The sequence below is a fragment of the Pelophylax lessonae genome (assembly GCF_965119305.1).
Source record: "Pelophylax lessonae genome assembly, chromosome: 13".
NCBI lineage: Eukaryota > Metazoa > Chordata > Amphibia > Anura > Ranidae > Pelophylax > Pelophylax lessonae.
The window spans coordinates 134,054,193-134,081,836 of NC_138780.1; the positions used below are offsets into that span (position 1 = coordinate 134,054,193).

General features: G+C 40.4%; 2 protein-coding genes across 4 annotated transcripts in view; one reads left to right on the forward strand and one right to left on the reverse strand.

Annotated features, from left to right (window-relative positions):
- SPTBN5 (spectrin beta, non-erythrocytic 5) overlaps nucleotides 1-11,601 on the forward strand; it is a gene marked incomplete at its 5' end in the record, with an annotated part of 344,281 nt that extends 332,680 nt beyond the window's left edge. The window contains 8 exons of the mRNA XM_082275221.1: nucleotides 507-596; nucleotides 1,061-1,129; nucleotides 3,434-3,523; nucleotides 4,135-4,226; nucleotides 4,768-4,853; nucleotides 7,766-7,823; nucleotides 10,054-10,109; nucleotides 11,053-11,601. Coding sequence (XP_082131347.1) covers nucleotides 507-596; nucleotides 1,061-1,129; nucleotides 3,434-3,523; nucleotides 4,135-4,226; nucleotides 4,768-4,853; nucleotides 7,766-7,823; nucleotides 10,054-10,109; nucleotides 11,053-11,177 — 666 coding nt within the window. The 3' untranslated portion in view covers nucleotides 11,178-11,601. The remainder of the gene's footprint in view (nucleotides 1-506; nucleotides 597-1,060; nucleotides 1,130-3,433; nucleotides 3,524-4,134; nucleotides 4,227-4,767; nucleotides 4,854-7,765; nucleotides 7,824-10,053; nucleotides 10,110-11,052) is intronic.
- A 3,711-nt stretch (nucleotides 11,602-15,312) lies between these two features.
- LOC309569405 (cytosolic phospholipase A2 delta-like) overlaps nucleotides 15,313-27,644 on the reverse strand; it is a 102,540-nt gene continuing 90,208 nt past the window's right edge. For all 3 annotated transcript variants that reach the window (XM_082275224.1, XM_082275222.1, XM_082275223.1), the window contains 3 exons: nucleotides 26,989-27,155; nucleotides 25,652-25,838; nucleotides 15,313-15,611 (listed from right to left, as the gene is read on the reverse strand). In XM_082275224.1, coding sequence (XP_082131350.1) covers nucleotides 15,388-15,611; nucleotides 25,652-25,838; nucleotides 26,989-27,155 — 578 coding nt within the window. In that variant the 3' untranslated portion in view covers nucleotides 15,313-15,387. The remainder of the gene's footprint in view (nucleotides 15,612-25,651; nucleotides 25,839-26,988; nucleotides 27,156-27,644) is intronic.

Sequence of the window (27,644 nt, forward strand, 5' to 3'; positions counted from 1 at the left end):
CCCAGGCATACCTTTACAGGTGCTAGTCCAAAGCTGGCACTCCACAATGACTGGTAGTACCCACCAGGAAACCCACCAGGAACACCGGAATCTTGTGCTGATTACATGCTGGTTCTTGGGTCTTCAACTTCTGGGAAGTGTGGTGTTTCTTCCTTCTCTTAGCTACCAACAGACTCTCAGATCTCCCAAAGACCCTGCAAACCAAATCGTCCCCCTATTTATGTATAGCACAAAGCCCAGGAACTGAGATGCTAACAGTTAACCCTTTCCCCAGCCTGGGCAAGCCAGCTACCTAACTAATATATTGTAGGCAACCTGCTCACATGCATGAGGCCTACGTTATTAAGAAGATTTTTGTTGACCGGTAAAGAGAGGTGTTTGTTTTTCACCATCTTTTCACAGCATACTATATTAGTGTAACAGAGTGGAATCATCCTGCTTTGGAGATCATCGGTCTATGCCTTGGTTTTTGTAGTCAGTATCACTTCTTTGTTTTCATTATTCAGGAGGTGAAGGCTCAGCCTCCAACGGAGCTTAAGCTGGATTCCCCAAATATACCTTCAAAAACGCCTGATTTGTCACCAAAATCCCCTTTGGTAAGTACAGTAGATCTTAATGGTCATGCGCCTCTATAAACTGCGGTAAAGTGTATGACAAATCAGAATAGATGATCTTTTATTTTACATCTGTATTATGTATTTTTTTCTAAGATAAAGTATATTAAAGTGCACTTGTCATATGTCAACTGCCATTGCTAGCCTACTTCTAATAGTTCTAGTTCACTGGTTGTGTCTGGCTTCAGTATTTTCAGGTACCCAGCAAAATCATGATCTGAGTGTTAGTACCAAAATCCATATCTCTATAATTGTTCCCACTCAGAGCCAATGCAGCAAGCTGATAAACAAGAAAACTATCAAAAGGAGAGGTCGGCAATGGCAGCTTCCATAATTCTCTTATGACATGTGCACTTACCTGTTCTGCAGAGCTGCTCTTTCCAGGGTTGGTCTTGTCACCCCCATGTCATTCTGAATTAGTGAGTGTTTTTTTTTTTTTTTTGCAGACTCCTACCTTTGGCCTGACAGTTAATGGATTCTTGGAGACCAAACAGAAATTCCTGCCAGGCGGAAAGGTACAGTAATGAACTATAGTGACATGGATGTGTGATTTCTGTTTGATACGTGTTTGCTGTGTGATTGTCCTCTGCTTATTGCTCAGTATCTGTATTCTGGGAATTACACAGAGCAGGTAAACCACACAAGAACCTATAACAATCATTCTAACATTTTAGTTCAATGACCATTTTTCATTCATCCCCTTCTAGTATGTTACCAGGGCAGAGTACAAGATTAGGCAAATAAGGGCTGGGCATTACTGGCTCCTTTATTTACTGAGAAATCATTGGGACTGTTTGCCCCGGCTTCACACATCTGTCTTTATAACAGCCTCTTAAAACAGCACCAGTGATATTTATACCCTATATGGCCAATATTATGTGGGCACTACAACAGTGGTCTGCACAGAACCGTGGCCTCAACATTATTGTAAAATTAAAGGTCTTTTACCCCCCCCCCCCAAATAAAAACCAATAAAACAAAAAAAAAACTGGGAAGTGATTTTGGAATAAGCACCCATCAGGATGCACTTGGAAACTGTATCTTCATAAAGTAGATGTTTATGTATTTTTTATGATCAGTAAACATCTACTTTATGAAGATACAGTTTACAATCACATCCTTTACCGAAAGGCACTTCTGCTACCACCACTTCCCAGTTTTTTGGGGCAAAAGTCCTTTAATTTTATACGCTGAAGATCCACAGACCATTTCAGGTAGGACCATCTGACCCTGACCATCTCTGTGTGAAGACAGTCATGTTCTGCAAGCTCTTTAATGAGTTGATCTGACCCCTTTACAGGTGTTTAGTAGCCTTATAGATGTATGCACACCATTTATTTTGTCTTTTGTTCATCACCTATTTACTGTATCTACATATATATTTCTAATTGCCATACCATAAGGAGCTTCCTTGCATATACCAGGCAGAAGGTGATGGGAAATCTCTCCAATGCAACATTGAGTGGAATAAATATATTTTTAGTGACCAGAGTGGGGAACATTTTAGAAGATCTGTGTGTGTGTCTGTCTGTTCTGGTGACTCCTTTCTCTTTATTTTTATCCAGGTTCTCACATGCATTAAAAGTAAGGGGAAATTAAGTCAGATCTCCACAGCTGGTCTCCCTTACTGTTGATATGGTTTGGAAGAATTAATGTTATCAAAATGGATCTATTGCCAAAGTTACTTTATTTGTTCCAAATCATACTGCTCCTAGCTCCTAAAACCTTCTTTCAAAAGCTTCAACATCTGACCAATAAATTTGTTTGGCGCAATGTGTTTCGCTCCGCCTCCCCCTGAGCTTAATCATGATTGGGCTCTGGGGGAAGAGAAAAACATGTTATGGGCATGGTCTGGCCAGGGCTCAGGCTGAGACTGCCAACATTTTGTTCATTAGTTGATTTTCAGCAATGTTCAGCTTGCGGGACTTCTCCTTCACTACATGCTGGAACATACCCTACTATACTTGCTGGAGATGTACACAACATGGAAGCACAACTCCATAAATGTTGAAGTTGCCCTGGAATACTGTTTTTTGAAATCTATAATGACTGTTATTGCATGACATATCAGAACACCCCCTCAAGTAGCCTTAATGTCTCTGTTCCGGGCTCCACATGGTCAAGCAAACGCTCTGTCTTTAGGTTCTTTTTGATAGCAGTTGAGATCTCCGGCAATCCCTACCCTGGCAGAGTGGTTTAAGGCCCTACAAGACATTTACCGTAAGGAGCGCTAGCCAGAAACAGGGATACCACTAAACTGTATAGTTCAATGTGGAGAATGTGCTCAATTCAAATCCTATTTTGCTAGCAATCCCTCCAAATCCAATCAGATTAGTCTGGATCTAACCTAGGTCTCCACATCAGTTGCACCATGATTTCCCCCCCCCCTTTTTTTTTTAGATTTTTCTTTCTCTACTATGTAGTACATTACTACTCTTTTTAACATCCTTATCAGTCTTCATTCTGGGGCTACCCCCCACCTTATTAGGAAAAGTCCACTTACTTTATGTACAATATTGATTGCACTGGCAATTGTGTGGGTACTACTGTATTACTATTTCTGTAATTGGAATACAGCTGGCTTTACCACTATAGCTTGTACCATGCCAACTCCAAATGTATTGGATACATTTTACATGAGTTGCTTGGTACTGTTTCTCACTAATAAACACAGATTTGACTAAAAGTAAGGGGAAGTTTCCCAGTGGAGTCACAGAACATGGCAGAGAAAGTTTTAGTTGGAGTTGGGCTTTAATTTCTTTGGCATTATTTAATAAAATAATTGGGACATCCTCTGTAACACCTTTTATTTTTTGTAGACAAACCCAGTCAGTTCCTGGAACTCTTACTACATTACACTGCGTGACCAGATGATGAGCTTCTACTACGCCAAGAAGGATGAAGCCAAGGTACCAATCAGCATAGAGTCTGTGCTCCTCTCGTTAGACCAAAACTGTGTTCAGTAAAGTAAATGCAATCACCTATTGAATAAAGTTTAGCTACTTTATTTTTATAAAATGCTGTTTTCACTTTTTTTCATCTTTTGTTGCATCTCAGTGCTGCTGATCTCTGGCAGCATTTTTGCGGTCACTTCATGTCTACATTCATGTTGAAATTCCATGCAGCCAGTACTCCAGTACTGGCTGCATGGAATTTCTCAGGCTGGATTGTTACAACAGTGGACCAAACCTGCATAGCGTGTTGAAATGGCCACTTGTAATCCCCACTGGTAGCCCATGTGACAGGGTGACAACTCACTAGAACAATAAGGAGACAGTAACATTGTTGTTACCTTACAAGTACCTTTATGGCAAGATTTCTTTTACTGAAAGCTGCAGATTTTAAATGTTGAAAATCACTTAAAATGATATTGCCATGTAAAAGCCTATATAAGATTTTAGTGCTAGGGTTTGCATTAACTTTATTGCAGATTGCTAACTCTGTGATATTGTCACTAAACTGATACCTAAAGGATGTAATCTGCTCTCTACAAATAATGTGTATATCACTTCTCTTCCAGAATGAAACTGCAATCCCATCTGTCAGCATGGTTGATGCCATCTGTGAGAAGATGAAGGATTCAGCAGACAAAGTGAACATGTTTTCTGTCAGGTATTTTTCAAGTTTTTGTATTTCAAAATCTCTTCTGCATGTTCCCGGAAAGGATTAGTCCACTAAAAAGATATGTGACAATTATAGGTAAAGACTGATGGCCTGAGTCAGCTCCTGGCTTCTTTTATGCCTTGGCTTCTCCACCAGTGAGATCTCATTGTCCGAATTTCTAATGGTGTTCTCATAGTTGGCGCAGCACCTCTTTTTTGCATTCACCATATTTTAAAATATAAATCTATCAAAGGGAGTTGGAGCTATCATAATGGTCAAAGCAGGTGTGTAGACCCAGAAAGTCAGGAGCAGAGATCTTACCAACAGTGTATCTGAGATATACAAGACATTTCTAAAGAGATAGAAAAAACAATGTCTGTGTTGCTTGAGTAGAGGTCTTCATTTAATATAATGTATGTTTTAAAAGCATAATATAATAATAATATTAATAATATAATTTATTTAACGTTTAAACTCGATATACTCATTTAGCAAATAAGTTGGCTTCAGAAGCGGCACTGTATAAAATGTATATATCCTGTACTTGTAGGACCACCGATGGCTCAGAATACATCTTTTCAGCTCCTTCAGCCAGAAAGATGGATGTCTGGATACAAGCAATTCATAGAAGGACAGGTATGTAGTAAACTGTACATACAGGGGGCTCAATTCACAAAGCAATATTGCATGAAATATTTGGATCATGTGACTCATTTCATACAAATATCACATGCAATATTGAAAATCTCGATTCATTTTCAGTTTATGCGGTAATTAGCAAAAAAAAAGAAATGTACAGTAAATACCACATGCACTGATCTAAATGTCAATTTACTAAAACAATATATATATATACATTTGTGAAATTAGTTGTGGTCTAGCCACAAGTTATTAACTTATGTGTGAAATGAATAGTTGTTAAGGAGCCGATACCCACCAGCATCCTAACTCCCTTCACTTCAGGTGGGGATTCCCGACTGACAGGTCACCATTAACAAAGGAGCCAGGACAATTTAAAAAAAAAAACGCAATGGGGGTTTCTTTACAATCAATACCAGGCCCTTCCGGTATGGTATGAATTTTAGGGGACCCAATTCCAATTAAAAAAATGGTGTGAGCCCCCCCAAATTCTATACCAGACCCCCCCCGAACCGTACACATGCCCTCCAAATGGGGTTGGTAGTATACATTGCCAGGGGGGGGGGGGGAGAGGCAGGATCACCTGGGTGAGATCACTTACTCTTCCACATCTGATGCATCTCCGATCTTGTCGTTTCCCTGGTGCCAACAGACATCTCTGGTTTCCCCGCTGCTGAAGTAAAGAAAGGGGCAGGGACATCATGTTGATGAGGACAACTGCCTCTTCCCCACCACCCTGGCCTGAATGTTAGGGAAGACTTTAGGTGGGGGGGCTTTTCGAAATCTGGAAGCCCCCTTCAGCAATAAGGGGGCCCCCAGATACTGCCCCCCCCCCATGTGAATGAGTACTCATTCACAGAAAATAAAGAATGCTCCCTCGAAATAACAAAAACTAAAACTTTTGAAAAGTCCTTTTTTAAAAAAAAATTGTAAAGCGCACCACGTTGTACATCTATCATCAGTCACATTATCCAGTGATGTGGGTCCATGTCCATCATGATGAACGGCAAAAAAAAAACAATGCTTGCCGAGACACAACCGAACCTATAGCTTCACTGGCACCAACTGACATCTTCAGTTCCCCACGACATTAAAGTAAACAAAGGTCCCCCGAATAACAACAATCACTATAGTAGCAGTGCCTACTACACAGATTTCCAGCATCCACAGGGATCCCACAGGTATGGCACATACATGCTTGCGTTGCCTCAGGCTGGACCAATGTAACTATGCAAAATTGTCCATATCTGAACTTTAGCTTTAAAGTACACTATATTACCAAAAGTATTGGGACGCCTGCCTTTAAACGCACATGAACTTTAATGGCGTCCCAGTCTTAGTCCGTAGGGTTAAACATTAAGTTGGCCCACCCTTTTCAGGTACAACAGCTTCAACTCTTCTGGGAAGGCTGTCCGCAAGTTTTAGGAGTGTGTCTATGGGAATGTTTGACCATTCTTCCAGAAGCACATTTGTGAGGTTTGGCACTGATGTGGACGAGATTGCCTGGCTCGCAGTCTCCACTATAATTCATCCCAAAGGTGTTCTATTGGGTTGAGGTCAGGACTCTGTGCAGGCCAGTCAAGTTCATCCACCCAAACTCGCTTATTCATGTCTTTATGGACCTTGTTTTGTGCACTTGTGTGCAGTCATGTTCGATGAGGAAAAGATGAGGAGGGCCATCCCCAAACTGTTCTCACAAAGTTGGGAACATGAAAATTGTCCAAAATGTCTTGGTTTGCTGACGCCTTAAGAGTTCCCTTTACTGGAAATAAGGAGCCAAGCCAAACGCATGAAAAACAATCCCACACCATAATCCCCCCTCCACCAAATTATTTGGATCAGTGCAGAAAGCAAGGTCCATAAAGACATTAATGAGCGAGTTTGGGGTGAAGAAACTTGACTGACCTGACCTCAACCCAATAGAACACCTTTTGGATGAATTAGAGCTGAGACTGCAAGCCAGGCCTTCTCATCCACATCAGTGCCTGACCTCACAAATGGGCTTCTAGAAGAATGGTCAAACATTCCCATAGACACACTCCTAAACTTTGTGGACAGCTTTCCCAGAAGAGTTGAAGCTGGTAAAGCTTGCAGGGGGGGGGGGGGGGACTCAATTTTGAACCTTACAGACTAAGACTGGGATGCCATTAAAGTTCATGTGTATGTAAACGCAGGTGTCCCAATACTTTTGGTAATATAGTGTATAACTAAAGGCTAACCTTTTTTTAGTTTTGGACAGAGTGGAGGGGGGTTAGAACCCCTGTCGGTTTATTTTGCAGTCTGTGCCCATGTTAGGGAGATTCACCCTCTCTATTTGTCTTGTTTACCATTCATTTTATAGTGAAAGTAAAAGAAAATCCCAAATTTTGGGTTGTCCCCAAAAAAGTAGTGGGGAAAATCTTCCAGTGGGGACAGTAGTTCTGGTGACCTGGGCACCCCCAAGGAATTCTATTAATTTGCAGGGATTTCCTATGACACGGCATATAACTCTCCCTTGTTATCCAAAAAAAAAACATTTCCCTATAGTTCAATTGTAAGGCTTTCATCTGGTTTCAGTGAATATTATGGCAGCAATTCCTCTTTTCCACTTTTATTACTTGAGCCTGAGAATGTTTGGTGGAGCCTTTGTGTCCTCTGAGGTTTGGTAAAATTTCATATTACATTGCTTAAATAGCATTCTTACACTGTAAACCCGGTTATAGCTAAAATCTCTGCTAATTGAATCTTCAGTGTAGTGGTTCTTTATCTCCCCCTGCTGGTCATAAATTAGGCTGCATATATTGTGTGTTCCCATATTGTTGTATCAATGTTTTATTTGTACTTAGAGCTGTACCATTCTGCCTCACCTCAACATTCAAATTATTTTTTACTAAATTAAAATATTTATTGTTTTTTTTTTTTTTTTTTAGATGAACCTGAAGTTAAAAGAGAAGTAAAAGCCTATACTCCAATTCATGAAATCCCACGGTCAGTGATAATAAGTGGCAGTTTAGAAATATTTCTTGTAAAAACATTTCTAGTGTTGTGCAGACCTACAAGCCACTATGAGCACTCTATGTGGAACTGGTTATATATTCATGCAACTTAAAGAGAACCTGTCAACAAGCTATGCATAATGTTTTAATGTTCCATTCTTCAATGCTGTATTGCCCCTTTCAACTTAGTTATCCCTTCCACTGTGGCTGGTATGCATAAGTAAAAATAGCATTACATGGTTAGATTCTCTCTCGTTCAGCCCACAGACCGAAGGAGATCAAATTAATCGATACCCCCATCCATGCTAAACAACATAAATATTGGAGTCTCCACTGCAAACTATTGTATTCAGCAGTCACAGCCATAGGTGTGCGCAGCCTATTGCATTAGGGTGTGCACCCCAAAGCTCAAACACATATGTGTGTGTGCATGTGTATATACTGACAGTGTCCGTAGAGCTGTGGACAGTGTCAGTCGGGAGAGATTGGTGTCAGTAGGGCAGTGGATGGTGACTGTAGGTTTTTTTTTATTAATTTTTTTAAAATTGTTTTTTAGTTTCATTTATTTTAGAATCTTTTTACAATATATAGAATCTGCGCCACATAGGATGATTAGGGTGTGCCCAGGCACACCTGGCACACGCCTGTGGTCACAGCATCTGCAGCTGCCTTAATACAGTGGCAGTTCCGAATAGTGACTGCATCTGATAGGATACAGTGTTTAGCCGATCATTTTCCACCTGGCTCATTCAATTTTTCATGACATCTTTTGTTAGCTCAAGTGTGATCAGAGAAGAGTCTGAATTCATGGATTGCATGCATGTTCTGGGTTAGTGATTTTGTAGATGAACTCCTGGCTGATGTAAAAATAACAATAAACCCAGTTATGTGTTCTTTAAAAAAATTATGTTTTTTTAAAATTAAAACTAATAAACATGCCAAGATTTAACCACGTTCTGGCATTTAAGTTCATCTAGATTTGCTGATTACACTTCTGCTGGCACAGACCACACTGGCAGGAGGAGTGAGCAGAGGGATGAGTTCATCAGTCTGTTGCTGCTCCTTTACTGCACAGTCTGGCAGGGCTGTAAAAACCTCAGGACTTGATGAAAAGGACAAACCCTTTGGATGGTAAAAGATCTCCCAAGTCTGTATTACAATAGTGTATTTAGCTGTTTGCCTGGAGTTCATCTTAATACATTAAAGCCATTCGATTAGGATGACAGTCATACTGTACAGCATTTGAGAAGGAAAAATTTGGATGGCGGAGGTTGGCTGTGTGAACTTATAGTATTGCGGTCTGTGTATTTATGGAATTACTTTAAACTGACGACATAAACATTTTAAGATAAGACTAAACACTGATGCTGATGATTTAATTATCCTACCTCATAATATTCCATTTGTCATAAATGGGTTGTATTGATCTCCATAAATAAAATTCATTGAATGGAGAATCATTTTTGTTTGTAGCAACCAATCACATTATTTCTTTTATGTTCTTTTATGTTTCAAATGGAATATGATAGAATTTAAAGAAGAATCTGATTGGCTCTTAATACCTTCTTCCTTCAGACACTATAGATTATTAGTTATTATTAATAATTAGTTATTATTTATTTATTTTATAACTAATTAATAATTAGTTATTATTTATTAGTTTACTTTAACGCCTCATGTTTCAATGGTATGATATTTTAGTAATAGAAAATCTCTATTTGTACCATAGAGTCCCAGTAGGGACTGAAGGACTGGTCTAATTAGTAGATGAAGATTTATAAAGAAATACAGCCATTTTCACAAGGAAAGTGTATACTGCTGCCTTTCTCAACCTTTCCCCCCAGAAGAACTCTTAAATTACCATTCAGGTATTGGGGAACCCCTGTTAAAACCAATTCATTGGTGGCCAGTGGGAAGAATGGTCCATACAGTGGTGTCCTGTATGCCACTCTAACATAAAGTTACAAAGATTTTTGGTGTCATGCAGTTGACTCTGCAAAGAGGCAATGAATGGTCCCAGAGCTGTGCAGGCGCCATCAAATGGTGGGTCATTCAGCCACAGCTTAAGGAACCCCTAGCAACCTCTGTAGGAAACCCAGGGTTCCACAGAAACCTGGTTGAAAATGGCTGGTCTACTCTATAATGGCATAGATAGTGGTTACTGTAGACTTATCTGCCTATTACATTTCTGTTACATTAAAATAATTTGACTCTCTTTAAAGGAGGACATTATCATTTGAACCAGACACAAATGGACACTCATTTTCTGCCAGTAGAGGTAAGGGAATGTTGTGCAGACTGCTAACAATCAGAATAAAAATAGTGATGCTAATCTTTGTGTTACATGTTTTTGGTGTAAATCCAACACTCATCAACTCAGAGTGTTATAGTATAGAATAATCATCATTCAGCACATTATACAGTAATTGGCTGACTATTATCTCCTGCACAAAAAAAACCTTGTGATTTTTAGCAGTTTAGTGAACGGTCAATGTATTCCCGAAAGTGATATCAATTTTATTTAGAAGAAATAAAGTGAACTTTTATGGTTTTATCACATAAAATATAGATTGACAATTACACCACCAAAGAATGGTGCTATGGGTGTATAGATGGTGGTAAAAGGTACCATATCCTAATGACTACTGTAGAGTGTATATAATTGTGGTGCACCTGACAAACTCCATTTTGCTCAACGGGGATCGATCCGCCGATCCCCGCTGAGCAGGCGAATGACAGGTCCGTCTCAGCTCTATGTGCAGAGGCGGAGCTGTCAGAGCCCCGCTCTCCTCTGTGGGAGACCAGATGAGAACGGACCGCCTGTCCATTTTTATCCGATCTTATCCAATCTGATCCTCCAGACAGATGGAAAATAGGGTTTCCATCCGTCCGAATTTCACGGGAAGGATCGGATCGGATAGCAGCGGGTGTCAGCGGGGATGTCTCCATAGGGCTGCATGAAGCATCTGATCAGGTCCACCTGAAAACCTGGCAGGTGCACCAGATCCGAAAGCCCATGTAGAAGGAGCCTAAGCTTACCATTGGGCTGAATAGGCTCATGTGTGTATTCATGAAGGTCAGTTGTATTGTTATCAGTAATCCTTTGGAATCCAGCAGATGGATCTTCCTAACCAGGGACCGGTAGGGTAAAATCGCCAGGTACATCAAACTCCCAGTAGAACCTGACCAAAACATTGATGAATCTTATCTCTTTTCCACAGTTTACATCACTTCCGAAAGGAGCGACCTAGGAAATTCCTACACCCCAAATCTACTGGAGACAGATGATGTGAAGGAGAAACACAAAAAAGAAAAAAATGTTTTTAAGAAGTTTTTCAAGAAGTAAATTGCAGCGTGGTGGGAGCACCATTGCCATGTATTATATGTAATGTCACACGGGCACCATAGATATTATGTGCTGCTGAAATCTGGTTTGCAACAATGAGGGCAGAATGGATAACTGTAGCCTAGAAATGGCCGACAGCCATTTCGTCTGCAAACCCTATTGTTTCAAAGTTTCTGGAAAAATAACATGATTTCCCGCAATAGGAAAAAATTAAGGAGCACTTTGTGTGCTGCCTGCATGGCAGGTTTTTCATTGACTCCACTCCAGTTCATTCATCCGGGCACACAGGCTCCATGCTGAGACTGTATCCTGAGCTATGCATCCTCAGCTCAGTGTACATTCTACAGAGGATTGCCAACTGGCAGGTACGTTTATTTTATTGCAGAAGAGACGTAGCATGTATTTTCTGCAATAAAGAGCCTGTCTGTTCCTAAGTTTTTCTTTTTTGAAGTACAAGATGAATGCTGATTGATTGCTATGGGTTACTGAACTTATACGGATGAAATCTCTATTGAACAAGGTCAATGAAAAGCATATTCATATCCAATAAATTAGCCACCAGTTCTAAAAAATTTTAATTTCATTCTCTATTTTTGGCATTCCATTGCAGCTCTGTTATAAGGTGATGTATTACCACCCTCTACATTATTACCTCCCTCTATCAGAGTTGTGACTGCTTCATATACTCTACACCTTACTGACATGTATACAAATCTGTTGCAAGTTTTACCATTTGTCACACTATTGCGAGATTTCTGATGAGTTTGTACAAAACACTTCATGAATTCCAGAGAGTGGATTTTATTTTAATAAAGTGACACTAAACAATAAAGTGACACTATTCTCCCAAAATTATCCACACACATCCACTACTTAGTGTTCTTCTTGCAATCTATTTTTCATGAAATTTTTTCTTACTGTGTTTTTTTCTGCCTCCTTGTTGCAATCTCCATAAGCTTCCAAACCTCTCCTTTTTCTCCCAATTCCAGTGCAGTTGTGGTCATGTACACTACTCTATGCACACTACAAATCCCATAGTCCCAGTCCATCTCAGGAGAGAGCAAGAGAAGAGTGGCTACATTCCTATGTACAGAGGGAGCATAGAGAACGCACATAGCCACCTTCTAACAGATCAGATCACAGAAGCAAAGAAAAGCGAATTTGGATATTTGGAGAGGCTGATAGCAACAGGAGGGACTTTTTGAGTTAAAGCCTAAATCCACGATTCATTTTACTTTAAATAGTTTGTCGGGACCAAGTTGGCCCCAACAAACTATTTCCTGTACAAATACATGTGGCCGCTGTCAGCGCTGTAAAAACTGTATGTACATACTGTAAATAGTGTGACATCATCCACCCACCCCACCACCTCGGCCAATCAGGGGAAGTTTTGTTTTCCTTCATAAAAATACAAAGCTTCCTTTGAATGGCTCACAATCGCTCAGCCCAACTTGATCTAATTTCGGGAATGAGGCGGGAAGTCTCTGTACCGCTGCCAGAACACAGCTCTGTTGCTACATACAGTTCAGTTTATACAGCGCTGGCAGCGACCACATGTACCATAAAGGAAATAGTTAATTTGGGTCAGCTTGGCCCCAACAAACTATTTAAAGTCAAGTAAAATCTAGGGTTAGGCTTTAGGAATACATACTTGAATTTTTTTTTAATCAATGTTTAGATGTCTGTGGTCTCTCACATTAAACAGTCAGATTCAAAGTTATTTCCAGTGCGTTTGTCAGTCCTGGTGGGGTTTGTCCAAGTTATGGAGGCGAAAAGGAGATTCAGGCATCTGGTGAACAAAATATATATACCACTTGTCTACCCTTGCTCCAATGATCTACAATACATCCATTTGCCTGGCATTACCCCTTACCATGCCTACTCAGGGAAAATATGTACCAGCTGTGCAATTATCAACATTCTATATATTTACACATATTTATTTTTAATGATCTATTTTAATAACTAAGATGTTATAAATATGTAGAAATGGATGCTTGTCTTAACATTCATTTAAAATGTATTAATTTAAAAATCTTAATTAAGGAAAAGTAAAAATTTTGAAAAAAAAAATGTATTTTTTGTTATTGTCATCTTTTTATTAATACATTTCCTGCTTATTAGGGAAAAAAAGTACATTTATAGTAACACTGTAGAGACTATATTATTTTTTATGCTGCCCTGCATAATCCAGATTGCTGCTCTCACACAGAACGCAGGGATCAGCTGCCACTGTAACTGGTGTCCCTGTATGGGGAGATTTTGCTTTTACTCCTAATTCATGGATAACTGTGGACGTGATTTCTCCTTTTTGGTCCCTGCAACAATGACTCCTTGGACACAATGTAAGGGTGACTTTTTCAGGATAAAATTGGTGAATCTCCCAAGACACAGAATGAGGGTGAATCTCCTAAGATGCAGAGTGAGACTTTGTGTATTTAAGTATCACAGGAATTTACTATAATACTTAGCCCCAACTTGTTGTCAAATGTAGTATTTTAGGTTTTAAATCATGTAAATGACTCACACTCGAATAACACTGTTTACAATATTTTTTTCACCTATTCACATAGAATAATAGTCTCCAAACTAGCCTAGGGGCCAGAATCACCCCTTTATTTGCCTTTATCCAGCCCTTTAGGTACTTTCCCTCCCACTGATACAAGACACTATTCCTCCCAGTAATATCAATGATGGGGCCCTATTCCTTCCTCTAACACCAAAGACGGGGCCCATTTCTTCCACTGACACCAAAGACGGCACAATTTCTTTCACTGACACCAAAGACAGGGCACAATTCCTTCCACTGACCCCAAAGACAAGGCACTATTTCTTCCACTGACACCAACAATTGGCCACTAATTCATCCACTAACATCAACGATGGGGCCCTATTCCTTCCACTTACACCAAATAAAGGGCACAATTCCTTCCACTGACCCCAAAGACAGGGCACTACTCCTTCCACTTACACCAAAGAAAGGGCACTATTTCCACTGGCAATAAAGACAGGGCACTATTCCTTCCACTGACATTAACAATTGGCCACTATTCCTTCCATTGGCACCAACAATGGGGTACTATTCTTCCCATCGGTATCAATGATGGGAAACTATTCATTTTCCTATTGACCCCAGGCGCTGTGCAATTTTCTTACTCCCACTGTCAACCAAGCCTGAGGCACCAATGACGCAGGACATTTTCTACCCCCATTGGCCACAGTCTGGCTCTCCTAAAGTCAGAATGAAAGTAATCTGTCCATTTGTTTAGAAAGTTTGCAGACCTCTGACATAGAACAAATGTACGTACACTTTTCCTGGGTGAATAGCTATACAAACTCTTTATAAATAAACCCCATATTGTCCTAGGAGATTCACCTTTACCTTGTGTGTCTTGGGAGATTGCCAATTCTTTATTCACCCCCTTAAATGAGGGTAAATATCCCAAGACCCAAAGTTGGGGTGAATCACCTAGGGAACAAAGTTAGGGTGAATCTCTCAAACAGAAAAACGCTTAGAAAACCTGACCATGTTCTAACTCTCCCCAGTATTTTTCAATCTGGGTAAAAGGCACTTTGCATCCCAAAAAAAACAAAACAAAAAAAAAAAAAAAGTAAATAACAATAGGTTTGCTTAACGTTCTTCTACGAGAACATATTTTATTTAATAAATGAAATAAATAAAAGACATTAATAAAAAGTGTCTCACACAAACATCCTATATGATGCTGAATGCCATGATTGGTTGAATATATATATATAATCTATCTATCTATCTATCTATCTATCTATCTATCTATCTATCTATCTATCTATCTATCTATCTATCTATCTATCTATCTATCTATCTATCTATCTATCTATCTATCTATCTATCTATCTATCTCTATATAAATATATATCCATCATATAAATATAAACTATTTACATACTTAGAACATTTATTCCAATTTGGCTATCTTTTCACATGCTGACTATATCTTCCATGAAGAAAAATGACTGAACCAAACTGGCATATCTAACTGCACTATCCAGGAGTTCCATTGCAATGTGAGGTTTTGTTTTTAGATACCATGTGTACACAGATATGGAAAAAAAAAAGGAAGGTATTTAAAAGTATTTTTTTGGAAGCCGCCTGAACTACAGCCATTACAAAATCCATGTGTACGATGTAGTGATGATGGTTTGGCATTTTGGTTCACAGACTCGCGGTTCAAACGCTGTTGCTAGGTCTACGTTTCTGTTTGCGTTCAATTACGTTACGCAAGGTCTGCAGAATGACCTCCACGCTGTTAAGCACATTGTATTCTGTCAGATTTATCAGTTTATCAAAATCTTCGTCACTGTATGTTAATCGGAACACTTTGTAAGGTGAAAAGAGTCCAGACAAGGGAACATCTCCTTCCTCCTTCTCCTCATCGGTTACCCTCTCAACACCTGCAGAGAAATAAAGATGGTGACAAATGGAGCATTTCATAGGTGTGTGGTTTTCTGATTCTGCATTCACACCAAGGAAGAATAGCAGTGTTTTATTCATGGTAAAAGAAGAAGAATTTTACTTTGTTGGAAAATATTATTTGCTAATGCTACTACTTGGCCTTTTGATCTGTAAATTTTAATAATCATAACAATAAAATCCACTTTAAAGAGACTATGCCACTTTAACCATACTGAAAGCTGCAGACAGATATGAAGTGCTTGCACATCCCTGCACCACTTTTTACTATCTGCTGGTCTGACCAGGCAAAGGTTCGGGCAACTGTCTTAGGTGGTGTAGATAGCTAAGCTTCACCCCCAAACATTTTTATTTGTCCATCATCTCGATGGGCTGCCTCACTGGCGATTAGGAATGTGGGTAAGTCTGGATGGATTGGGCAAACTTTATTACTATACGGAATTGCTGAAGCTTTCTCTGGTCAGATTATTCCAATATATAAGCAAAACAAAGAATACTGAAATCGGCTGCAGGTATGTGCACCTCTGTCTGCCTGCGCTTTACATCTGTAAGCAGCTTCTATTTTATTTTTCATTCTTTATTTATGGGTATGCAACATATCCCAGTAGTATGACATGACAGCACATCCCTGAGAAAGGTTCTCAATGGCAACATAATGGAAATTCAAATAACAGAGTTTAATAGTCACTAACCACGTAATATACCAAGTGTCAATATGGTAACAGATCATAATTAACAATTCAGGGTAATAGATAACTGTAGAAACAAAAAGCATTACCATGTGGTAAAAAGTATTTGTAGGAACATGACTACTGAGAGGATCAGTTCACTTACAGGCACTTATCTATTGTCAGGTAAGGGCAAGCGTTGACCCTCTATCAAAGGGGGTACCCCTCTCAGCTCACAAAAGTCATACCATATGATTGGTGCATACCAAAAAGCATTTTCCAAAGTTTTCAGACAGAAAAGGGGACATATTAGGTGTCTAAGAAAGGGAGAAAAAGGGAAAAAGGAGAGAAGTGAGGCAAAAGTAAGGGGGTGGGATAGGGGGATAGAGGAAAAAGAAAGGGGGGGGGGCTGAGAGGCAATAGGAAGGGAACCACGGTGAGGTTGGTAGCACAAGGAATTGAGCTCTCAGAATTGAGTATCTTCAGGTAAATAAGGATAGGGTAACATGCCCCAATATAGCCAGCACGTATTGTGTTCCTCCGTCTTGTCCCTGAGGACCGCAGTAAGGTGTTCCATCTGCTGAATATCATTCACCCTGGCAAACTATTGCAATATAGGGGGTGGGGCTTGTTGTGTCCACATACTGAGAATACATGCCCTGGCGGCATTCAGAAGATGCTTCAGAAGGGATTTACAGTATCTCTTACTCGACATAGGAGTAAGAGGTGGTCGAAAAGAGAGTAGTCTGTGAGTTTGTGCACAATTTGTAAGACCTGTTGCCAAAAGGGGCGAATCTTGGGACATTCCCAAAAAAATTAAATAGTGTTCTAGCTTGGGAGCCACATCGCCAACATACAGTATCTCACAAAAGTGAGTACACCCCTCACATTTTTGTAAATATCTTAATACAACTTTGCATGTGACAACACTGAAGAAATTACACTTTGCTACAATGTAAAGTAGTGAGTTTACAGCTTGTATAACAGTGTAAATTTACTGTCCCCTAAAAATAACTCAACACGCAGCCATTAATATCTAAACCATTGGCAACAAAAGTGAGTACACCCCTAAGTGAAAATGTCCAAATTGGACCAATTTGCCATTTTCCCTCCCCGGTGTCATGTGACTCGTTAGTGTTACAAGGTCTCATGGCAAAGAACTCTGAGGATCTGAAAAAAAGAATTGTTGCTAGCCTAGGCTATAAAAAGATTGCCAAGACCCTGAAACTGAGCTGCAGCATGGTGGCCAAGACCATTCAGTGGTTTAACAGCACAGGTTACACTCAGAACAGGCCTCGTCATAATTGACCAAAGACGTTGAGTGCTTGTCCTCAGCGTCATATCCAGAGGTTGTCTTGGGGAAATAGATGTATGAATGCTGCCACCATTGCTGCAGAGGTTGAAGGGGTGGGGGGGTCAGCCTGTCAGTGCTCAGACCATACGCCGCACACTGCATTAAATTGGTCTGCATGGCTGTCATCCCTAAAGATGATGCACAAGAAAGCCCTCAAACAGCTTTCTGAACATAAGCAGACTAAGGACATGGATTACTGGAACCATGTCCTGTGGTCTGATGAGACCAAGATAAACCTATTTGGTTCAGATGGTGTCAAGCATGTGTGGCAGCAACCAGGTGAGGAGTACAAAGACAAGTGTGTCTTGCCTTCAGTAAGGTGGTGGGAGTGTCATGATCTAGGGCAGCATGAGTGCTACCGCCACTGGGGACTGTGACATACTGAAGCTGAGCACGATCCCCTCTCTTTTGAGACTGGGACATAGGTCAGTATTCCAACACGATAACGACCCCAAACACACCTCCAAGATGACCACTGTCTTGCTAAAGAAGCTGAGGTTAAAGATGTTGGACTGGCCAAGCATTTCTCCAGACCTAAACCCTATTGAGCACCCTATTGAGCATCTGCAGGGAATCCTCAAAACAAAAGGTGGAGGAGCGCAAGGTCTCTAACATCCACTAGCTCTGTGATGTCATTATGGAGGAGTGGAAGAGGACCCCAGTGGCAACCTGTGAAGCTCTGGTGAACTCCATGCCCAAGAGGGTTCAGGTAGTGCTGGAAAATAATGGTGGCCACACAAAATATTGACACTTTGGGCCCAATTTGGACATGTTCACTTAGGGGTGTACTCACTTTTGTTGCAAGCGTTTTCGACATTAATGGCTGTGTGTTGAGTTATTTTGTGGGGGAAGCAAATTTACACTGTTATACAAGGTGTACACACTCACTACTTTACATTGCAGCAAAGTGTCATTTTTTCAGTGTTCCCACATGAAAAGATGTGTTAAAAGATTTACAAAAATGTGAGGGGTGTACTCACTTTTGTGAGATACTGTAAAGGACTATGTCCAGGGAAGAGGGACAAGATTTTGAGGTCTCCTGATATTTACTGCAAAGAGAATATTTGTGTGGAAAAAAAGATATTTGATTCTTTGGTCTTCAGAAAATGTCGTTTTTAGGTCTCTTTCCCATTTGAGCATATATGGTGGGTCTTGCTGAGACATGACTGCAAGTAAAATACCATAAGAAATGGAGAGAAATTTCCGAATTGGCCCCTCTCCCACACAAAGATCTTAAAATGAAGTAGGTTATCTTAGGAACCTGGAATGGTTGGGAAGGGACCAGAGGAGGTAGGATAACTGTAACATTTTCCACTGGCCCAGAGCTGTAGAATTAAGAGAACCAAACAGGTCTGATGGACGGACCCATCCAGATGGGCCAAGAAAGGTTCAGATCCTGTTGGGGATGAAAGGCTCTATCAGTAAGCCCCAGAGCAAAGTCTGGGCGGCCGATAATAGGTTTCAGCGGAGAGAGGAAGCTGGAAGTCGCTGCCAGCTTGTAATATCTAGTGAGTTCTATCAAGGTGGATTCAATTAGAGGGTGTGGAACTCCTGCCCATGGAAGGTCATCTAAGGTGACCGCTACTGATTCCTGTTCCAACGACACCCAAAGTTTGTGAGAGGCGTGTGTGCACCAATCAACCACTCTGGCCATATGGACTGCCATGCAGTATAAGGCAGGGTCAGAAAGTCCAAGCAGCTTCCATTTAAAGTGTAAGTAAGCCACAACCATGAACACCATTTGGTCTGTTTATTACTCCATTGAAGGTATTTTATTGTATCTGTTTGATTAGTTCAAAAAGAGATCTGTTAATCTGGTCAGAAGTTCAGTATTGTACTGCATCCTCTGCACACTTCATGTGTAATCTCAAAGAATCTAATTAGCCCTCCCAGTTCTCATCTTAGAGTACAGAATGAATAATCTTTATGATGCAGAAATCCAAGATTTGGAGAGGTTTAGTAGCTTACCAAAACACATTGGGCAGGGATGACACCACTCAATATAAAAACTGCTGTGTATTGTCAGTCTACGGCAGGACTTAGAAGCTGAGTGCGCTTTGCCTTTACATACTCTTTAAGCTAGTTCTATACAATGGATTACAGTGGATGTGTACATTTTAAATAACTGTTACATTTACATGCACTTTTTTAAATGTTCAGACAGGTCCTCAGAAACTACTGAAGTGTTAGGCAGTCAGGCAACTGCCATTTTCAGAAACAGGTTAGCAAAAGCAGCTTCTATATTTTTCATATTATAGGTAATATAGACAAGAACAAATACACGATGGAGGTTATTAATTTTTACAAATGTACTTGCTGTTTGTGTTGCTTCTACAAATAGTCTTTTTAATTTAAATAAAAATTAAAAACTAATAAAATAGTAGGCGTATTAAGGTTGGGTCAGTGACTCAGAGTATTGCAGTCATAAGAGTCAGCATGCCAGCTGGGACACTAGAATTTTCATATGAAATCTCTTTGAATATGTTTTCAGATTTTCTTTAAAGTGTATGTAAATTATTTTATCTTAGTTGCTCCCCTTTGTTCTGTTAAATATATTATAGAATGTGTTTTGTTATATTTACTCAATATGTGCAAAATATCTCAATCTTGTGAAACGATAACTACCTGCACTCTCTGCCTGTGCACAAGGAGGGGTTATGGAGATGAGGAGGGGTCAGTGTTCTTTGTAATCCTTCAGAAATGAAGTAGGCAGAGCTGACACCACATGGTTAGGAGTTCAGAGTTGTGTTGTCATATCAAAGAGCAAGGAAGGAGGCTCACTATATTTCTGGCACATCAACAGTATTTTTTTTGTGCTTGCAGTGTGTTTAATGGGATACAACAATGGAAAATGTGCATGTTTTCCAGAGATGCGTTTAATATTAGTTTTGTGTAGGCTGGTCTTTTAAAGTATACCGTGAGGGAAAAAAGTATTTGATCCCATGCTGGTTTTGTACGTTTGCCCACTGAGAAAGAAATATCAGTGTACAATTTTAATGGTAGGTTTATTTTAACAGTGAGAGACAGAATAAAAGCAAAAATATCCAGAAAAACGCATTTAAAAAAAGTTATAAAATTATTTGCATTTTAAGGAGTAAAATAAGTTTTTGATCCCCTATCAATCAGCAAGATTTCTGTCTCCCAGGTGTCTTCTATTTAGGAACTGAGCTGAGATTAGCAGCACTCTCTTAAAGCCCACGTTCACATTGGTCCGGTTTAACATGCAATTTGACATGTCAAATCAAATCCAATTGCCGGCAATTGCACCGCACCAATTCCCAAAAGAAGTTTCTGTACTACTTTTGGCAACTTTGGGGTGCCATTTCCATAGACATCTGTGCAGTAACCTGCACAGATGTCTGTGAAATCACCCCCAAAGTCGGACTGAAATTCCGGCTTGAAATTGTGCGAGTTCAGCCGAAATCGTGCAAGCTTCAAAATTGCCTCAGTGTGAACCAGGGTAAAGAGAGTTCTCCTAATCTCAGTTTTTCCACCATGATCAAGACCAAAGAGCTGTCCAAGGATGTTAGGGACAAAATTGTAGACCTACACAAGGCTGGAATAGGCTATAAGACCATCGCCAAGCAGCTTGGTGAGAGGTCAATAACAGTTGGTGTGATTATTCGCAAATGGAAGAAACACAAAATAGCTGTCAATCTTCCTCGGTATGGGGCTCCATGCAAGTGCTCACCTTGTAGAGTTTCAATGATCATGAGAACGGTGAAGAATCAGCCAAGAACTACACGGGAGAATCTTTTCAATGATCTCAAGGCAGCTGGGCAAATAGTCACCAAGAAAACAATTGGTAACACACTACGCCGTAAAGGACTGAAATCCTGCAGCTCCTGCAAAGTCCCGCTGCTCAAGAAAGCATATGTATAGGCTAATGAACATCAGAATGATTCAGAGGAGAACTGGGTGAAAATGTTGTGGTCAGATGAGACCAAAATTGAGCTCTTTGTAATCAACTCGCGTGTTTGGAGGAGGAGGAATGCTGCCTATGACCCAAAGAACACCATCCCACCGTCAAACATGGAGGTGGAAACATTATGCTTTGGGGGTGTTTTTCTGCTAAGGGGACAGGACAACTTCACCGCATCAAAGGGACGATGGACAGGGCAATGCACCATCAAATTTTAGATGAGAACCTCCTTCCCTCAGCAAGAAAACTGAAGATGGGTCATGGATGGGTATTCCAGCATAACAATGACCCAAAACACACGGCCAAGGCAACATACGGAGTGGTTCAAGAAGAAGCACATGAAGGTCCTGCAGTGGCCTAGCCAGCCTCCAGACCTTAACCCCATAGAAAATATGTGGAGGGAGCTAATGGTTCAAATTACCAAACATCAGCCTCAAAACCTTAATGACTTGGAGAGGATCCGCAAAGACGAGTGGGAGAAAATCTCTCCAGAGATGTGTGCAAACCTGGTGGCCAACTACAAGAACTGTCTGACCTTTGTGATTGCCAACAGGAGTTTTACCACCAAGTACCAAGTCATGTTTTGTGAAGGGGTCAAATACTTATTTCACTCATTAAAATGCAAATCAATGTTTAACTTTTTTGAATGTGTTTTTCTGGATTTTTTTGTTGTTTTTCAGTGTCTTACTGTGAAAACAAACCTACCATTAAATTATAGACTTGATAATTTCTTTGTCAGTGGGCAAATGTACAAAACCAGAAGGTGATCAAATACTTTTTTCCCTCACTGTATCTCTAAGCAAAACTTTTTTTTTTTTTAGTTTTAGTAGAAAGTTAAGTTAGATCCTCTGTCAAGTTTTTACTGCTTCAAAAGAAGTATTGGTGGAGCGTTGAACCTAGGTGAAAAATTAATTAACATAAAATTCTTGAAGGCGGCTCTCTCTGACAACAGGGGATTGCCTAAGGGTTCCCGGAGCAGTCAACACAGTATATTAAAGGATGAGAGCACCACAGATCTGTACTAAATACAGTAAAAGTTTAAGTTGGAGTTGAGGAGAGAAGGTCCAAGGTCCATAGAGGGGCATACAACATCTCACCAATGTGACCTTTCTAGAGATAGAAGGTCAATAAGATCCGGTACCCACCCATATTTTCAGAGGTGGTGGTATTCACACAAGGAGTCTTTTTCCCTTGATGTGCTGGAGCTCTGAATGAACTTTGAAAGAAGATTGCCTTAAATTTTTTTTCACCATTTCATGTGAACTCTATTCATTATATTAAATTTTTTTGAATAATATATATGAAGCACGACTTTGTTGATTTATAATACCCCATAATGACAACGTGAAAAAAGCTTGTTTGAAATCTTTGCAAATTTATTAAAAAAATAAAAAATAAAAAAATCACATGTACACATGTACTACTTTGTTGAAGCATCTTCGGCACCAATTACAGTCTCAAGTCTTTTTGAGTCTGATGCTACAAGCTTGGCACACCTATTTTTGGGCAGTTTCTCCCATTCTTCTTTAACCACTTGCCGACCGCCGCACGACTATCTACGGCGGCGGTCAGCCCCTCACAGGCAAAGTGACGTAGGTCTACGTCGCTCGCCTGTGAGGGTTTAGGGAGCGAGCGCGCACCGCCGGAGGCGCGCTCCCGCTCCCGCGTGGTCACGGACCCCCCCGCGCGTGTGACCGGCGGACCCGATCGCCGCCGGCCACTCTGCGATCGGCAGGGGAGAGGGAGAAAGTCAGGCAGCTTGTGTAAACAAGCTGCCTGTCATTCTCCTCTCTGTATGAGAGCTGATCACATGGATCTACTATGTAGATCCATTGATCACTCTGCATACAGTTGAAGCCACAGCCAATCACAGTTAGAATCACGCCCCTAGGGACACACACAGCCCCTCCCTCTCAAATAAAGTTAACCCCTTCACTACCAGTGTATTTTTACAGTAACAGTGCATATATATAGCACTGATTACTGTAGAAATGTCACTGGTAACCCCAAAAGTGTCAAAAATGTCAGTCAAGGGTCCGATCTTTCCGCCGCAATGTCGCAGTACCGCAAAAAAAATCGCAGATCGCCGCCATTACGCGTTAAAAAAAAAAACAACAAAAATGACAAAAATCTTTCCCTTTGTTAGTAAACGCAATAACTTTTGCGCAAACCAATCAAAATACGCTTTTTGCGATTTTTTTTACCAAACATAGGTAGCATAAAACAAATTGGCCGAAAATATTAAAAAATTTTGATTTTTACATTTTTTTTGGGGGGAATTTCATATAAAAAAAAGGGAAAAATATTGCTATTTTTGCAAAATTTACGCTCTTTTTTTGTTTATAGCGCGTGATCAAAAAATCGCACAGGTGATCAAATACCGCCAAAAGAAAGCTCTGTTTGTGGGAAAAAAAGGACGCCAAATTCGTTTAGGTACAGCGTCGCACGACCGCGCAATTGTCCGTTAAAGTCACGCAGTGCCGAATCGCAAAATACCCTCTGGTCGTTTAGCAGCCAAATCCTCCGGGGCTTAAGTGGTTAAAGGACCTCTCAGGCTCCATCAGGTTGAATGGGGAGCATCAGTGCACAGTCATTTTCAGATCTCTCTAGAGTTGTTCAATCAGGTTCAAGTCTGGGTTCTGGCTGGGCAACTCAAGGACATTCACAGAGTTGTCCTGTAGCCACTCCTTTGTTATCTTGGCTGTGTGCTTAGGGTCATTGTCTTGTTGGAAGATGAACCTTCACCCTAGTCTGAGGTCCAGAGCGCTCTGGAGCAGGTTTTCATCAAGGATGTCACTGTACATTTCTGCATTAATCTTTACCTCGATTCTGACTAGTCTCCCAGTTTCTGCTGCTGAAAAACATCCCCACAGCATGATGCTGCTGCCACCACCAGTTGATGAGCAGTGCCTGGTTTCCTCCAGACATGGTCCTTGCCATTCAGGCCAAAGAGTTCAATCTTTGTTTTATCAGACCAGAGAATTTTGTTTCTCATGGTCAGAGTCCTTCAGGTGCCTTTTGGCAAACTCCAGGTGGGCTGTCATGGGCCTTTTACTGAGCAGTGGATTCCATCTGGTCACTCTACCATACAGGCCTGATATTTGGAGTGCTGCAGAGATGGTTGTTCTTCTGGAAGGTTCACCTCTCTCCACAGACAAACGCTGGAGCCCTTTCAGAGTGACCATCGGGTTCTTGGTCACCTCCCTGACTAAGGCCCTTCTCCCCTGATTGCTCAGTTTGACTGGACGGTCCGCTCTAAGAAGAGTCCTGGTGGTTCCAAACATCTTCCATTTACGGATGATGGAGGCCACTGTGCTCAATTTTTCTGTACCCTTCCCCAGATCTGTCCCTCAATACAATCCTGTCTTGGAGGTCTACAGACAATTCCTTGGACTTCAGGGCTTGGTTTGTGTTCTGACATGCACTGTTAACTGTGGGACTTCATATAGACAGGTGTGTGCCTTTCCAAATCATGTCCAATCAACTGAATTTACCATAGATGGACTCCAATCAAGTTGTAGAACCATCTCAAGGATGACCAGTGGAAAAATGATGCACCTGAGCTCAATTTTGAGTGTCATGGCAAAGGCTGTGAATGTACATGTGATTTTTGTTTTCGTTTTTTATTTCAAATAAACTTCTTTTACACTGTCATTATGAGTATTGTTTGTAGAATTGAGGAAAATAATGAGTTTAATCAATTTTGGACTAAGACAAACATAACAAAATGTGGAAAAAGTAAAGCACTGTGAATACTTTCTGTATGCACTGTATGCTGGGAACTCCTCCAATGATCAGACTTGTCCTGGCATGCCCCCCACTGCACAGCCATTCACTGGGAAGCTCAGTGTGCTCCTGATCCCCCCCCCCCTTTTTAGCTCTTATGCAGAGGGAATGTGATCACTTATAAAAAAGGGGGGAAAAAAGGGAAGAAAGGTATTTAAAAATGTGATTTTATATCTATGCAAAAAATGTTTTGCTTTCATTACTATTGTAAGCTGAACAGGTTGTTTTACAATGTTTGCATACACTTTAATGGCAGAGAATAAATTAACTTTTTAGGGAAGGATTCTTTACCTGGCTGTTTGTACTTCTTGAATGTGTCATTTACTAACGGAAAGTGCATGATGATGGGAAAGTCTGGGTACTCGCAGTCTGAGAAAACGTAGCATTCCTTGGGGTTCTCCTTGTCCTCGTCACTTACTTCAATTTTGGGGAAAAATAGCTTATGAGCAGAACAGTATTGTTCAGTTTGCACCACTGACTGAAATAAAAAAGAAATGCACATTATCTCCTGAATTATTGCACAGTTAAACTAAACAGAATTATCAAAATGCATAATGCGCTTATTACTATTTTAACTCTGTGCTTGCTGAAGGTCTAAGCTACTAGCTGGAAGCTGCTGTAATTGTAAAATGAGCTCTGATCATATGTAACAAGGGACAAGAATGCATCCACTAAGATTTGCTCTCAACCTTTGCTATTTTCTGTAACATCTCTCTTTTTACTTGTCCACAGCCCCCAATTACTCATTGTTGCAGCACACTTCACTTATAGCAGCCACATTGTTTTATGCGTGCTTGCTCTATAGTCAGGTGCCTCCAGATACCTATGTGCTAGCTAGATTACTGGATGTAAGCAGAGCAGATGCTTCTAAATCTGGACAGTATACAAACATTAATGTGGCTACTAGAGATGCCTAAGCTGTGCCAGATGTAGTTGAAATTAAGGCAAAGGACAGTTCTGGGGATAGTGTAGTTGATTGTCATTGAAGGAACAGCAATCTGAACTCAAAGCTGTAGCAAAGTTTAAGGCTGAAGCTGCAAAAAAAGGGACTGCCCTCTGAACCGATCTGCTGTAAGTGTAGGGATGATAGAGGGGACCTTATTCATCTCCTTTGTAACTCTAAATCAATAACTTGCAAAAGCTATTAAAGCTATGGGCAATTTGGGGTACCATAGTTTTTCGCTTACCCACAGGTGCACAAAATTTTAGGTTTGACATGTTTGGTATCTATTTAATTTGTGCAACCCCATCTGTTATAATTTACAAAAAAGTGGGTATTATATTGTTCTTGTGCGCACCAAAATCAATTTTAGTGTTTTCCTAAAAATATGTATTTAATAAACAGCTGCACAAATATCTTGTAAAATATATATATAAAAAAAATAATAATTGCTACTTCTACCATTTTATTCTACAGGGCCTCTGCTTTCAGAAAATATATAATTGTTTGGGGAATTTCACAAATTTCTAGAAAAAAACAAAATTTGAATGTGTGCAACAATTTTTAAAAATTGCCCAAGTAGAAAAGGGGTTAACAAATCTGCGATACTGACCAATATGAACAGAGACAGGCTATGAGAGGAAAACTCATGAAAAACTCATGTACTGTAGTGTAGTTTAGTACTTACTTTGAATTTATCTGAGAGTCCATAATCAAATGACATAATCATGTCCACTTTGCGTTCTTCTCGTAACAGTGGTGGGAAGCTTGCATTGATGTAATATGCACAATCCACCAGGCAGAGATCTTCTGCACAGGGGGTTAGGTTGTTAGGGGAGTTATCTAACTGTGTGCCTAAAACAAAAATATCGTTATTACAAAAGAGCAATAGGTGACTAATGCAGGTAAGATTATCCCGAAGCCAACGTTCACAGTTTGACATGCGATTTGACATGTCAAATAAGAACCAATTGCCGGCAATTTCACCGTCCGAATTGCCGGCGCTGCACCGATTCCCAAAAGTAGTTTCTTTACTACTTTTGGCGACTTCAGGGGATGATTTCCATAGACATCTGTGCACGGATGTCTGTAAAATCGCCCCCGAAGTCCGACTGAAATGCCAGCTTGAAACTTTGCAAATTCAAAATGCCACAGTGTGAACCGGGGAAAAATCTCATCCATATATAAACTGCAGCACCCATGTGACATAAACAATCTTGGCATGTGCCAGTTCCAATAATAGGTTGAGGATTAACTTTTTACAGCCAAATCCATATACAACAAAACAAAAGAAAATTCCCAGCTCGACTTACCAACCAGCCAACAACCAACCAAATTATCCTG